General features: G+C 44.5%; 1 protein-coding gene across 2 annotated transcripts in view; it reads left to right on the forward strand.

The window, feature by feature from the left end:
• SLC7A4 (solute carrier family 7 member 4) overlaps positions 1 to 14,697 on the forward strand; it is a 98,971-nt gene that overhangs the window by 70,486 nt on the left and 13,788 nt on the right. For both annotated transcript variants that reach the window (XM_063913165.1, XM_063913166.1), the window contains exons 2-4: positions 7,953 to 9,016; positions 12,745 to 13,439; positions 14,020 to 14,128. In XM_063913165.1, the coding sequence (XP_063769235.1) occupies positions 8,035 to 9,016; positions 12,745 to 13,439; positions 14,020 to 14,128 (1,786 nt within the window). In that variant the 5' untranslated portion in view covers positions 7,953 to 8,034. The remainder of the gene's footprint in view (positions 1 to 7,952; positions 9,017 to 12,744; positions 13,440 to 14,019; positions 14,129 to 14,697) is intronic.

Below are 14,697 nucleotides of genomic sequence, written 5' to 3' on the forward strand. Positions count from 1 at the left end.
TGTAAGGAGAAGAGCTGCTAGAGGACGGGGGCGGCACCTTCACCCGGGATGGCAAGATTTACAGCAGCGGCCAGTACTTCTCCAACCACCGGCTGATCGCTCAGCAAGGTCTGCAAAGCAGGGAGGCGCTCTCCCTGCTCTGCTACCTTGCTGATGTGCACTGTAGCCGCCGCAGCCTCTGCCCTTCACTGAATGTCAGGCAGTGAGTAGCGGCACCAGCAGCATGTAGAGCGCGTCCCGCCTCTCCCCCTCTCTCGGTGACCGTGCCCGGCGAAACTAAAGGGGGTCCAGGTGTGCACCGGGCCGGGACCAACATTGGCCATATAACAGAAATTTTAAATATACTTCCGCTGTCGCCGCCCGCCCAGTCAAATCCAGGAGGAGACTAGCAGCTCTGAGTCCCGTCCCGAGCTCCGCCTCCCCATTGCGCTGGGTAGCACGGGTAGCTGCTTGGTGTGACATGATGATGTCACACCAAGAGCAAAGCCTGACCCTCCCCCTGCAAAGACTAACCGAGGAGGAGCGGCACCCAATAACCAGGAGGTGGAGACGAGACATCAGAGATAGAGACCCACGTGTGACAGCTGCCTGTCCCTTAAATGAAGAGGAGGCACTGCTTCAGCCTTTATCAGGTAAGTGACAGTCGGGGGCTCTCTGCATTGCATATAGACTACATATTAAGTTTAATTGACACATAGATTTAAAGCATTTGTTTATTTTAATAGAGCTATATTTTTTAATGTTACACATACACACATATATTTATATACACATCATTTTAAATAAAATTCCACAGAAGACATATGTCAGGAAAAGTATTTCTTAGGACGGTACACAGATTACTGCATCCTATGTACACATGCCCCCACACTCTCATTGACTCCCAGTCAGCGTCCCGACCATCACCGTCCCTCTAACCCCATCAGCGTCCTCACCCTCCCTCTAACTCCCTGTCATCGCCCCTGCCCTCACCCTCCCTCTAACCCCCCTCAGTGTCCCTACCCCCACCCTCCCTCTAACCCCCCTCAGTGTTCCTACCCTCACCCTCCCTCTGTCCCCCCCTCAGCGTCCCTGCCCTCACCCTCCCTCTAACCCCCCTCAGCATCCCTGCCCTCACCCACCCTCTAATCCCCCTCAGCGTCCCTATCCTCACCCTCCCTCTAACCCCCGTTAGCGTCCTACCCTCAACCCCCTTCTAACTCCCCCTCAGCGTCCCTACCCTCACCCTCCCTCTAACCCCCCTCAGTGTCCCTACCCTCACCCTCCCTATGTCTCCCCCTCAGCTTCCCTGCCCTCACCCACCCTCTAACCCCCCTCAGTGTCCCTGTCCTCACCCTCCCACTGTCTCCCCCTCAGCGTCCCCGCCCTCCCCCTCCCTCTATCTCCCCCTCAGCGTCCCTGCCCTCACCCTCCCTCTAACCCCCCTCAGTGTCCCTACCCTCACCCTCCCTCTATCTCCGCCATAGCGTCCCTGCCCTGCCCCTTTCATGTGAGACCACACACCCTTTTTTGCAGCACGCTGTTCCTTTATGAGTTAAAGGAGGGTGCAAAATTATAGTTTGCAGTGCTGCTTCTTTATCAGGCGGTGGCTGTGAAACCTATAAGATGGCGCCCCCACACTTTATCACTTAAGGGACTGTGTATTTGGGATGGGGGGTGGGGGTGTCCCCGAAGATTTGCCTAGGGAGCTGAGGATCCTTGCACCGGCCCTGGCTGTACTATTTAAGCAATGGTGTCCGGTAACTGCACTTATGCATGGCGGACTTGGCCGGCTGCGGGGTGTTGCGCTTATTACACTTCTGACGTCCTATGGCTGGGCTTAAAATGATATCATGGAATGTGAGAGGGCTCAATGATGGCGTTAAGAGGTCCCTGGTACTCCGACAGATTAAACATTATTCCGCTGATATTGTCTGCCTCATGGAGACTTACTTGGTGGGGTAGTAAGATTCTCTCTTTGAAAAGACCCTGGGTGGGGTGGGCGTACCACTCCATGCACACTTCTGCCTCTCGTGGAGTTTCAGTCCTTATTAGGAGGACCGTCCCCTTCGTGCTGGAGTCTATACAAACGGATCCCTGGGGGAGATATGTGTTTTTGAAATGTAGACTATTTTATGTCCCTGTCCTCCTTCTAGCTGTTTATGTGCCCCCTCCCTACTCTCCTGATGTTCTTAAGAAGGCTGCTGGGTTCATGGCCTCATTCCCCGGGATTTCTGTTATTTGCCTAGGGGACTTCAATAATGTGCTAGATGCGGCGAAGGACAGGCTCTCTATGTCTCCATCCGCTGCATGTCCTGGGAAATACACTTTTGCAAATGTGGTGTCGGGGTTGGGCCTGGTCGATCCTTGGAGATTGAGACACCCGTCTCTTAAACAATACTCCTGTTTCTCTCATTCTTCGTTCTCCAGGATTGACCTGGCCCTCCTCTCGAACGATATGGTTCCCCGGGTTGGTAGTATTAGGTATGAGACTAGGGATATATCAGATCACTCCCCCTTGTCCTTTACTTTAGACTTTAACTGCTCTAGGGGCCAAGCTGTATGGAAATTTAATCCATTCTGGCTCGTACACATGGGGGATGGCTCTGACTTGGTGGCTGCATGGCGGGAATTCTTTGTACTGAATAGTGCCGAAAAAACTATCTCTAATTTATGGGACACGTTTAAGGCCTTTCTGAGGGGGAGTTTGATTAAAAGGGTGTCTAATTTGAAGTCCTTTTATAGGCGACGGGAGGCTGAGCTGGAGGCCCAGAGTGTCGCTGCAGAATTACAATACTTACAAGATTCTTTGAACAGTTCTAAGCTGGCCTGGTTATCGGCTCAGAGGGAATGAAAAGACTCGGCATAGACTCCTTTTCTCCTCCCATACCTTTTACGCTACTGGTGATAGGCCGGGGACATACCTGGCCTCCCTGGCCCGGGGTGATAGACCTACTAGTGTTGTGATTGAGATTGTGAACTCTGATGGTGTTTCTTTGACCCAGACTCCACAAATGGCGGCTGAATTTGTATCCTACTATAGCCGTCTGTACGAATCCAAACTGGATTGTACTCCGTCGCAACTGAATGACTATTTAGACAGTGTTTGTTTCCCCACCTTGTCCAGCGAAGCTTGTGACCTGTTGGAAGCGCCTGTCTCCTCTGCTGAAATTATGGCCGCTGTTAGGGCCTCCGCTAGTGGTAAAGCCTCGGGTTTGGATGGCATACCCTCTGAGGTCTATAAGCAACACTTGGATTTCTTTGTCCCTCGTCTCCTTGAGTTGTATAGCCAAATCTTTGCACAGGAGTCTCTCCCCCCGTCTATGGCGGAGGCAGTGATTGTGGTTCTCCCTAAACCCGACAAGGATCTTAGGAAAGTTGAGTCCTATCGCCCTATATCCCTCTTACCCACTGATATAAAAATTTTGGCCAAGGTGCTGGCTGGCAGATTAAATGCAGTTATTTCCCACATAATACACCCGGATCAGACGGGATTTATGCCCAATAAATCGACTTCCATTAACCTTAGACGCCTGTTTACTCTCCTACAAATTCCCCGTAAGGACCCCTCCTCCTCTATAGTCGTTTCGTTAGATGTCGCTAAGGCTTTTGATTCTGTGGAGTGGGATTATTCGTGGGAAGTTATGCGTAGATTTGGTATAGGCCCAAACTTTATTAAATATGTTCGATTAATGTATTCCTCTCCTTCGGCGAGTGTAGCGGTAAATGGATTTGTATCTCACTCCTTTACCCTATCTAGGGGTACGCGACAGGGTTGCCCACTGTCTCCTACTCTGTTCGCTATAGCCATTGAACCCCTTGGTGCCTCCTGAGGGCGGACGTGGGGATTTCTGGCTTTAAAGTGGGTGCCCGTGAGGACAGGGTGGCATTATACGCCGACGACATTTTGTTGTTTGTGGATCGCTATGCTGAGTCTATGCCTAGGATTTTGGAAATTATTATTGGGTTCAGGCGATACTCTGGGCTCCTGATTAATTGGGAGAAATCATTTATTACCCCACTTCGGGGCGAAGTTCCTACCTCCCCGTTAGTAGCTCTCCCATTGCGGTGGGTGGACTCCTTCAAATATCTGGGCATTTGGGTGTCTAATGATCCTCAGAAATTCTCTTCCCTGAATATTACTCCTCAGATTACGTATCTCCGTAGCCGGGTGAAGGCTTGGGGGAAGCTACCTTTAATGGTCACGGGAAGGGTTAACATGGTAAAAATGTTTTTTCAGCCCAAACTTCTATATGTTTTGCAGCACTCTCCCGTTTACATTCCGCAGAGGATTTTTAAGCAAATAAAGGGGTTGCTTTCCTCCCTGGTGTGGGCTAGTAAGCGGGCACGTTTGAGACTGGATACCCTAACCAGGTCACGGGAGTTGGGGCGTTTGGCCCTCCCCAACTTCCGTTTTTATTATGCAGCGCAACTGACACATGTCTGGGAGTGGGTTAGCGACATTGATGCCCTGGCTTTGCACTCGCTGATGATGCACCATGACTATCCTGGTGGCTCCCCATTACAGCTACTTCTTTGCGGTAGTGTCAAAATGTCCACACTGCCACTGATTAAACAATCCATCCTAATACGGAAATTGGTGCATTCTGTGATGCGTGGTCACGGTGTTGATCCTGATACCCCACTGGATAATGCTTATGGGCTGCCGGAGCTGTGTCAGCTTCAAGTCCGGGAGGTCTGGGGAAACTGGGGAGTATATTCTTTAGGCTATTTGTATAGTGATGGGACCCTTAACTCATTTCAACATCTTCAACAGGTGCACAATGTCCCCTCTGGGCTCTTCTTTGATTCCTTCAGCTGAGACATGCTCTGGCTGCCCAGTTCCCGACTGGCCCTTCGGTCCTCGTTGATTCCCCGGTCAAATTAATGCTGCGGACACTGGACTCGGGACATCTAGTTTATAAGATATATGGTCGCATTCTCCAGATGCACCATAGTGACCCTCTAACTTCTCTCCGTGGTAGGTGGGAGTCGGATGTGGGTGTGTTATCAGACGATGCATGAAACAGTGCTATGGGATCCCATCGGATCTCCACTTCCTCTGTTAGATATCAGCAAATACAATTATATATTCTACACAGGGTGTATATGACCCCGGTGAGGTTAGCACATATTGGGGGGTCTCATAGCTCACGGTGTCCTAAGTGTGGAACCATGGGTGCCGACTTCTGGCATTTGGTTGTGGCCTAATATATCTCTGTTCTGGAAGGCTGTTATAGTGTTCACTCTAGGAGTAAAAAGGGGCAGGACGCCGGACTCCGGGGGCACATGTGCGCGCACGCGTCGAAGCCAGAGTAGTGAGAAAGATAAAACAGGCAAAAGGAGCAATCATTCTAATAGCTCCAGCCTGGCCAAGAAGGCATTGGTACACAGATCTGTTGAGAATGTCCATGGAAGCACCGATACTGCTACCTCAACGTCCAGATCTGCTAATGCAGGGTCCTTGTTGTCACAGTCATCTGGATCGCCTGTCTTTGACGGCGTGGCTATTGAAACCTCTATCTTAGAGGCTAAAGGATTTTCGAAACAAGTAATCCAAACTATGCTTAGAGCAAGAAAGCCTTCTTCGGCCCGTGTGTATCATAGAATATGGCAAGCCTATATTCACTGGTGTACTGGAAAAAATTTCAATCCGAGATCTTTTAAAGTAGCTAGGATTTTGGATTTCCTTCAAGCAGGATTGGATAAAGGTTTGAAAGTTGCTTCCTTGAGGGTTCAAGTATCACTGTTAACTGTATGGTTTCAGCAGAAGATTGCTGATTTACAGGATGTACGTACATTTTTTCAAGGAGTAGTACATATTCAACCTCCATTTGTTCCTCCTGCAGCTCCCTGGGATTTGAATTTAGTTCTTAAATTTCTCCAGGGTCCTCTGTATGAACCACTTGAGAGAGCAGATCTTAAGTGGTTAACGGTTAAAGTTCTTTTTTTACTGGCAATGGCGTCAGCCAGAAGAGTGTCAGATTTAGGAGCATTATCATGTAAGTCTCCTTTCCTAAGTTTTTTTCCAGACAGAGCAGTTCTCAGAACGAGATCTAGCTATCTTCCAAAGGTGGTATCAAAGTTTCACCTGAATGAAGAGATTGTAGTCCCAGCTTTTCAGGTATCTGGACTTTCTGCGGGAGAAGCGTCACTGGACGTGGTCCGGGCTTTAAGAATCTACATAGATCGTACTAGTGCCATCAGGAAAACAGATTCTCTCTTCATCCTCTACGGATTCCATAGAAGGGGATGGCCTGCTATTAAACAGACGCTGGCGAAATGGCTCCGAATGGTAATATCAGAAGCCTATTCTCATGCAGATCTCCCTATTCCGGCTAATGTCTCTGCACACTCTGCAATCAGGAGCGTCCCCACCACTAAAATGTCTTTGGGAATCCCAATGTTATCCTGTGGATAATCCTGTGGACCCAGCCAGAGAAATATACGTTATGCTAAGAATTTACCGTTGATAACGTGATTTCTCTTATGTCCACAGGTATCCACAGGGATCCCACCCTGACTCATCTGATTTGAGGATCTAGACAATCACTAAAACCTCTTCCTTCTTGTATGGAAGGGTGTGCATGTGTGTTCTTATCGCCTAAACAGGTTTCTGCCTGATGTTCCTGCCTAAAATCGCTGTGGAAAGAACTGATCTGACTGAGTCAGTGGGCGGGACTGTATAGTGGGGGCCCCAATGCATCCTGGGAGGCCAGAAAGCTCGTGACCGTGTTGGTGCCATTTTTGCTGTCGCTCGACAATATCCCAGTGTTATCCTGTGGATACCTGTGGACATAAGAGAAATCACGTTATCAACGGTAAGTTCTTACCATAACGTATATATCTCCATCCTTATAGGGGGTACACATGGATAGATCAGTGCTTAAAATCTAAGCAATCTGACTAGATTGCTTAGAAGTTAAGTACGGATCTCTCCGTGTGTATGCCCCCCAGCGATAGCGATGCACGGCCCTGAGCGTCGCTATTGCTGGTGCTAGATTGGCACAATCTAGCACTTCGCTCATTTCACACGCTGGGTGAAATTAGCGCCCCTAACTCAGCACACATCGCGCTGTGTGCTGAGTGGTCTGTGATAGATCGCTCAGCACACATCTCTCGTGTGCTCTGCCCTTAACACTACCTGTGGTAAACCTAGATGATAGCCGCACTGTGCCTGCAACCCAGTACATTGTCTGGTGAATCTCAAATATTTGGGGAGGGGGACAGCTGCCCCCTTACCCCCCTCCCCATTCCAACACCCATGTTAGCAGATGACCAGGCTGAATGTGGTTTAATGTTAATCTCACCAGTACCTCTAAAATGATAAGAATGTGAAATCTACATCGATCAAGCTTCACGTGTTTTATAAAATATTACAGAAAGAATCAACAAAAGGGAGAAAAGCAATAAATATATATATATATTTTTTTTTTTTTTTTTTCGTTTTTGGGTATACTAATGTCCATGTATGGTTGAATCAGCTTACTTTGAAACAAATGTACAGGTAACATAAAGTGATTATTACTAATACACTAAGCCAGTGGTTCTCAAACTCGGTCCTCAGGACCCCACACAGTGCATGTTTTGCAGGTAACCCAGCAGGCGCACAGGTGTATTAATTAATCACTGACACATTTTAAAAGGCCCACAGGTGGAGCTAATTATTTCACTTGTAATTCTGTGAGGAGACCTGCAAAACATGCACCGTGTGGGGTCCTGAGGACCGAGTTTGAGTACCTGTGCACTAAGCTAATATAATATAATATCCAGCTAATATCATATAATCAGAGAGTAGGTGCCTAGAAAAATAGATACATAATGTGATTTTATACCCTAACTTGCATTTAATGTAATAAGCCAAAAATGACCTAAAGAATATAAGAAATTACTTGTGATATATTTTGAGCAGCAGAATTACTGTCTACCGTATACATAATAATAATAATAATAATTTCTCTTTGTTGTTTTAGATATTTACTGCCAATAGACATGAAGGAAATACATCAGTAATTCGTTATCCTGGGCACTTGGTAAGGAATAACTCCTTGTAAGATGGGTAGCAAACTACCCACTACTGCGTCTCTGGTTCGGCTCTGCCAGAAACTGAACAGGGTTAAGACTCTGGAAGATGACCTGATGGAGACGTCATTGAAAAGATGCCTTTCGACCCTTGACCTCACACTTTTAGGTGTAGGTGGAATGGTGGGTTCTGGCCTTTATGTACTGACTGGCACAGTGGCTAAGGAGATAGCAGGGCCAGCTGTCCTTATATCATTTATAATTGCCGGGTTTGCCTCTTTGCTTGCAGCTCTCTGCTATGCTGAGTTTGGTGCTAGGGTGCCAAAGACTGGCTCTGCATACATGTTTACGTATGTTTCAGTCGGTGAAATATGGGCCTTTCTCATTGGCTGGAATGTCATCTTGGAATATATGATCGGTGGGGCAGCAGTTGCCAGAGCTTGGAGTGGATATTTAGACTCTATATTTGACCACAAAATCAAGAACTTCACGGAAAGCCATGTTGGAACTTGGAATGTACAGTTCTTGGCTCATTACCCTGATTTTTTGGCTGCTGGAATCTTATTGTTTGCCACAGCATTTATATCTTTTGGGGTCAGAGTATCGTCCTGGCTTAATCACATTTTTGCTGCCATTAGTATGGGTATCATAGTTTTTATTCTAATATTTGGGTTTATCCTTGCAGAGCCAAAGAACTGGTCTGCTGAATATGGAGGTTTTGCTCCATTCGGGTGGTCTGGCATTATGTCCGGCACTGCCACATGCTTTTATGCCTTTGTTGGTTTTGATGTGATTGCATCCTCAAGTGAAGAGGCGAGGAATCCTCAAAAATCTATTCCTATTGCAACAGCTGTGTCTCTAGGCATTGCAACGTCGGCCTACATCCTGGTGTCTACTGTGCTGACTCTAATGGTGCCTTGGAACACACTGATACCAGATTCTGCTCTTTCTGATGCATTTTTCCGACGAGGTTATTCTTGGGCTGGATTTATTGTGGCTGCTGGCTCTATTTGCGGTAAGTAAAGCCTCACAGCTTGCCATCACTACTGGCTTTTCCACTTTAGATCCACCTACTCACTACTCATATTCCCCTCTTGTTTTTACCCATAACCTTTATGCTTTAGAGCTACTGTTTTATAATAATAATCCTTTTTTTTTTTTATAAAATGTTTGTTTACCCACAATGTTCTATTTTATATTCTCTCATGATTTCAAAAAACAACGGGAAAGCATACTGTATGTTTGTTTACCCACAATATTGTATTTTATATTCTCTCATGATTTCAAAAAACAACAACGGGAAAACATACTGTATGTTTGTTTACCCACAATGTTGTATTTTATATTCTCTCATGATTTCAAAAAACAACAACGGGAAAGCATACTGTATGTTTGTTTACCCACAATGTTGTATTTTATATTCTCTCATGATTTCAAAAAACAACAATGGGAAAACATACTGTATGTTTGTTTACCCACAATGTTGTATTTTATATTCTCTCATGATTTCAAAAAACAACAACGGGAAAGCATACTGTATGTTTGTTTACCCACAATGTTGTATTTTATATTCTCTCATGATTTCAAAAAACAACAACTGGAAAGCATACTGTATGTTTGTTTACCCACAATGTTGTATTTTATATTCTCTCATGATTTCAAAAAAACAACAACGGGAAAGCATACTGTATGTTTTGAAAATGTTGATTAGTAATACAGCACAGGGTACACACATGGCTGTTTCCAGACAATTTGGCTCCTAGTGCGAACAGTACAAAATGTCTGTCCATCCCCCATATACATAAAAAAAAACTATTTTGCGCGCACTCCCAACAAGCGGGCATGGCATCACAGGAAAAGACTTCCTTACACGCCAGTCTTTGACCCTGCTCCAACAGGCCTCGGCCACCACAGGAAAGAAAAAAATTCCACCATATTAAACCTCACGCAGTAATGCCCCTTGCACCATATTATGCCCCCTGCACCATATTATGCCACACACCACAATGCCCGTGATGCATTATGCTTAACAGTAAGGCTTCTAATTACTTTTAAATGACCTGCTCATTGCCAGGGGTTTCATGCTCTAGACTCCATGCTCGTTGCCAGGGGGTTCCATGCTTGTTGCCAGGGGTTTCATGCTCTGGCTCTGGGTGTCATGCTCGTTGCCAGGGATAATGCTTGTTGCCAAGAGTGTAAACTCTCTGCTGCTATCCTGCCCCCTCTCCTCCAGTCAATAGTACTCTGCTCGGGGGCGGAGTTTCATGAAATTACACTGTTGCGTTGTGACGTCATGACACAACCTCGTCATTTCTCAAAACTCCGCCCCCTGAGTAGAGTACTATGGTAGGGAGGAGAGGGATCAGGATAGGAGCCAGCAAGTGCCACGGTGGCCGCCCCGTGCGATCACACGGCTCATCCGCCACTAGAAACGGCACTGGGTACCCATATGTTTGAAACAATTACAAAAATACATAACTTGGAAACTCTTATTTGTGTGAGCATTAATTGGATATAGGAGTTACAACAGTTTAATTTAAGCTATACTGTAGAAATAATAACCTCAGCTGAGTATGTTGATATGTTGTAGAAAAGGGTGACCTCTTTGTGCATAAAGTTCCTTAAATTGTTAATCTCCCAAAACTGTCCTGTAGCATTGCTTTAGCAGGGTTTCATGGCTGTATTTATAGCGCTTACTTTTGACACATGGGGGGAATGTAATAGGGTGTGACACTGATAATCAGAAAGTGAGAGATTTTGTGAGAGTTCTCCTGTTTTTTTTAAATCTCACACTTTCTGATTATCACACCCTATTACATTCCCCCCATGTGTCAAAAGTCATTCCCCCACATTGCAGAAAAAGTGGAGAGAGATGAACAAATCTGCTTCTTACTTTCATTTTATAGACAGTGGGTGAGATGCAGCAAGCACAAATCTGCAGCAAAACCTCCGAAAGTGCAGTTTCTAGAGGTTTGGCTGCGTATCGCATATGGAATGCGCTGGGGAATGGACTAGATTCCGTGGCTTGGATGCGGTGGACAATGCCATCTTCAGATGGCAATAGAAGCCTATGAACTTCTATCGCACCTCCCCACTGAGAGGGATCCAACCGGATGTCTCCCATCACCCCCCAGCGGCAGGCGCATCACTGGACGCATGCGCAGATAGGACTTCCGGGTTTAGGACCCTGGAGTTCTATCATCGCAAAGGACAACTCTTACTACAAGAGCTGTCCTTTTGTGATTTTCTTCATACATACGGCATTAGTAAACGCCTATATGCATGTGGAGATTTGCAGGATGCATCGTAAGCATAATGCGATGCTTGCTGCATCCCGCCCTGTGTGTTTGAAAAATTACAAGGGCTGATTGGTTGGTACTTTATCTCTTTCACGTTATCTTTTTCCAGGTCTTGCTAAATCTACCCTTCAGATTCTGTCTGTCCAACAAGTTCTATTCAATCTGTTGTGTTGCTTTACTCCTTTAAAAGCATTTTAGAAAATAAATGTTTTTGAAGTTAAAATGACGCTAAATTGTTACTCTTGTATTTACCCTTCAATAGATTATCTGTTTTGCATATCTTGCCTTAAAGATGAGCGTTTCATACAGATGAACAAATCAGAGTCATCAATCTATAATGTTATCAGTAGTTTAAATTTTCTCCTAATTATATTTATTGACCTACACTGCTCACGTCTTCACCTCCCTAGAGAACTGACATTGCTGAGCTAGAAAATGCCACTGACCATTTAGTACATGCAACAATAATGACAAGTAGAAGAATTGATTGAACTAATTGCTGAGTTCTGAGGCTGAGGACTGACTATGGATTTATACAATGCTGGGTTCTTGTTTAGACATTTTCCACAATAACTAAAGTATTTAATTTCTAAGCTCCAACCACTGCTTTGGATGGTATGAGTTATGGCAGTGTTTCCCAACTTCACTCCCGAAGATGCCCTTACAGTGCATATTTTCCATGTGCCCTCACAGATTCACAATTAAATAATTAGTATTACTTATGGATCTATTAGAAATATTTGAATCTTTGGAGTATTTGGATCTTTTAAAATGAATACACTTGTTCTAGTGCAGTGTATGGAAAACATGCACTATTAGGGTTCCCTAGGACTGAAGTTGGCAAATGCTAAACTACTGTATGGTATTGCAAGAGCTGAGTTCTGCAACCTTCAATGCAGTGTCCTAACTAGAGATTACTAACTCCAAAATGTTAAATTATTATTAAACCACTTTGTAGCTCTACTGCATTACTAAGGTCACACACTAGTGTTGGATATAGTAACTATATAGATACTCAGTTGGATTTTCATATTCCAACATAATCTCTCCCAATATGTACCCTTAATACAGGTGCCTCTTAAATACCAAGCAGGTAGAAAGTGAATTAGGGACAACCCAGTATTTGTAAGCATTGGCTATGTCCTTGGGGGACATGAAACACTCCAATGATTTACAAGTACTTTAAGTTCGATTGATATAATGGTATTTTGTAGTCTTCAAATTCCATGTAGAAGTTCCAATATGTCACTTACTTCATGGGACACCACCAGTAAGACGTGTTATTCTGGGCCCAAGTCCTGGTGGGTCAAACTGCTACTTCTATCCCTCTAAAAATGACTATGTATTCAGTAACATGACTAGTATGTCATTCTATATTAAGACTGGTTTGTTGATATTGTCCCTATTTTATATGATTAACATGCCTTCTTGTCTTCCATTAAAGCTATGAATACTGTGCTGCTCAGTAACCTCTTCTCCTTGCCAAGAATTGTATACGCAATGGCCGAAGATGGGCTATTTTTTCAGTTCTTCTCCAAAGTGAACCCGATTACCAAAGTACCTGTCATAGCAATTGTGGTATTTGGCACTTTGATGGCATTCTTGGCACTCATTTTTGACCTGGAAGCATTAGTGCAGTTTTTGTCTATTGGGACCCTTCTGGCCTACACATTTGTTGCAGCCAGTATCATTGTGTTGAGATTTCAGCAAGAAAAAACAGAACCCCCAAATGCAGCCGACCAGGAACAGAGTCCTCAGCACCAGGAGCCCGGAGTCGGTGCAGAGAGGATTGGTGGAGAGGAACTTAAGGAATACGAGTCTTTTTCTGACAAGCTTCAACTGGTTGAAACTCAGAAAAAAGCCAAAGACCGTAGAGAAACGGGACATTTGAAAGCTGCCTTTGAACCATACCTAAAGTTCTTGAGTGACTTTTATCCCGGTGAAGTTGTCACAATTTCAGTAGTGATGATGATGGTCTTTGCCACATGCATGTGCTCTATCCTGGTGTTTGGAAATAATCAATTACATCTCCCCAAGTGGTGTTTCTATTTACTGATTATCATTTTTCTGATCGGGTATTTATGCAGCCTGTTTTTAATTTGGGTCCATGAGCAACAAAAGAAAACCACAACATTTCAGGTAAGTCTGTAAAGCTTTTATGGTGACCAGTGTTCTAAGCAATACACATGTTTTAATACATAGGTGCTATGAATTGTATCTGGGGCTTTGTGTTCATACCCCTTGTACCTGCGTCTCCTTTTCCTGGAGCCCACCGTGTATGCACCATATCCAGGCAGATGCCAAATTATTTCATGACATTCACAGGAGCTTTCAATCTCGGCCATCCAGTACTTTGTACTGATATTTGTCTTTGTGTCATAGATGATTTTCAGGTAACGTAAAGATATGGAGTTGTCAACACACCTTGTTCCTGCCCAACAGCAATGTTGTTAGGAATTGTTTTAATGTTTGATAATGCTGAAAGCCGCATTAAAAAGTAAAATATTAAGTGTTCATGAAATTATTTCACCTCTGTAAATCTCAAGCAATTAAATGTATTTCTAGTATTTTCTGTTGCTATAAAATTCTGCTTAAAAACAAAAGTGTTTATAAATGGTTCTATAAGAATAAATAGGTTATGTTTAACTTCTTATTTATGTGATGCATTGACTTGCTTACTTTGCTTAACAGCTAAAACCTGTCAATGTTTGAAATGTAGGTCCCGTTGGTTCCGCTGATTCCATCTGTGAGTATCCTGCTAAACATATATCTCATGCTGAAGCTGAACTACATGACATGGGTGCGGTTTTCCATATGGCTTGCTGTTGGTAAGCCTTTTTGTATTATACTTGTGGGTATTGTGTTCAGCAATCAGCCAATATTTATTTCAGTTCATTTGTTTGGATTTGATACAATATATAACTTATGAGCTGGATTTTTTTTCTGCTTCACATTTCCGTGTGTTAAACAGACCCAGTTCCACACACCACACACTTGCGATTATCCGACTGTACATATATGCATGTGCACATCCCCTCATATTTATTGCTGTATAAGCATAGTAAAATGTAGGCTATATAAAGATGCATTTATCAGCTTAGAGAGGTTCTCCTCTTCTCCAGTCCTTAATTTGGATAATAGCTGAGTATCCCTTCTCGTGGATATCTTTCAAATTCCTGGCAGTGTTGTGGGGTTCCCTCCCCATTAATTTCAGAGGGGGGTGTGGATACAAAGATTGACAGTAAATATGTCAACAGTCAATAGGTTGATGCCATGTGGTCAACATGTATTAGGTGACAGAGTCAAAAGGTCAACATGGAAAAGGTAGGCAGTACAAAAGGTCAACAGGGTAAAAAAACTCTACATGGAAATCGCCAACACAGGGTTTTTTGGTGTC

Source organism: Pseudophryne corroboree, chromosome 1 (assembly GCF_028390025.1).
Source record: "Pseudophryne corroboree isolate aPseCor3 chromosome 1, aPseCor3.hap2, whole genome shotgun sequence".
NCBI classification, from domain to species: Eukaryota; Metazoa; Chordata; class Amphibia; order Anura; family Myobatrachidae; genus Pseudophryne; species Pseudophryne corroboree.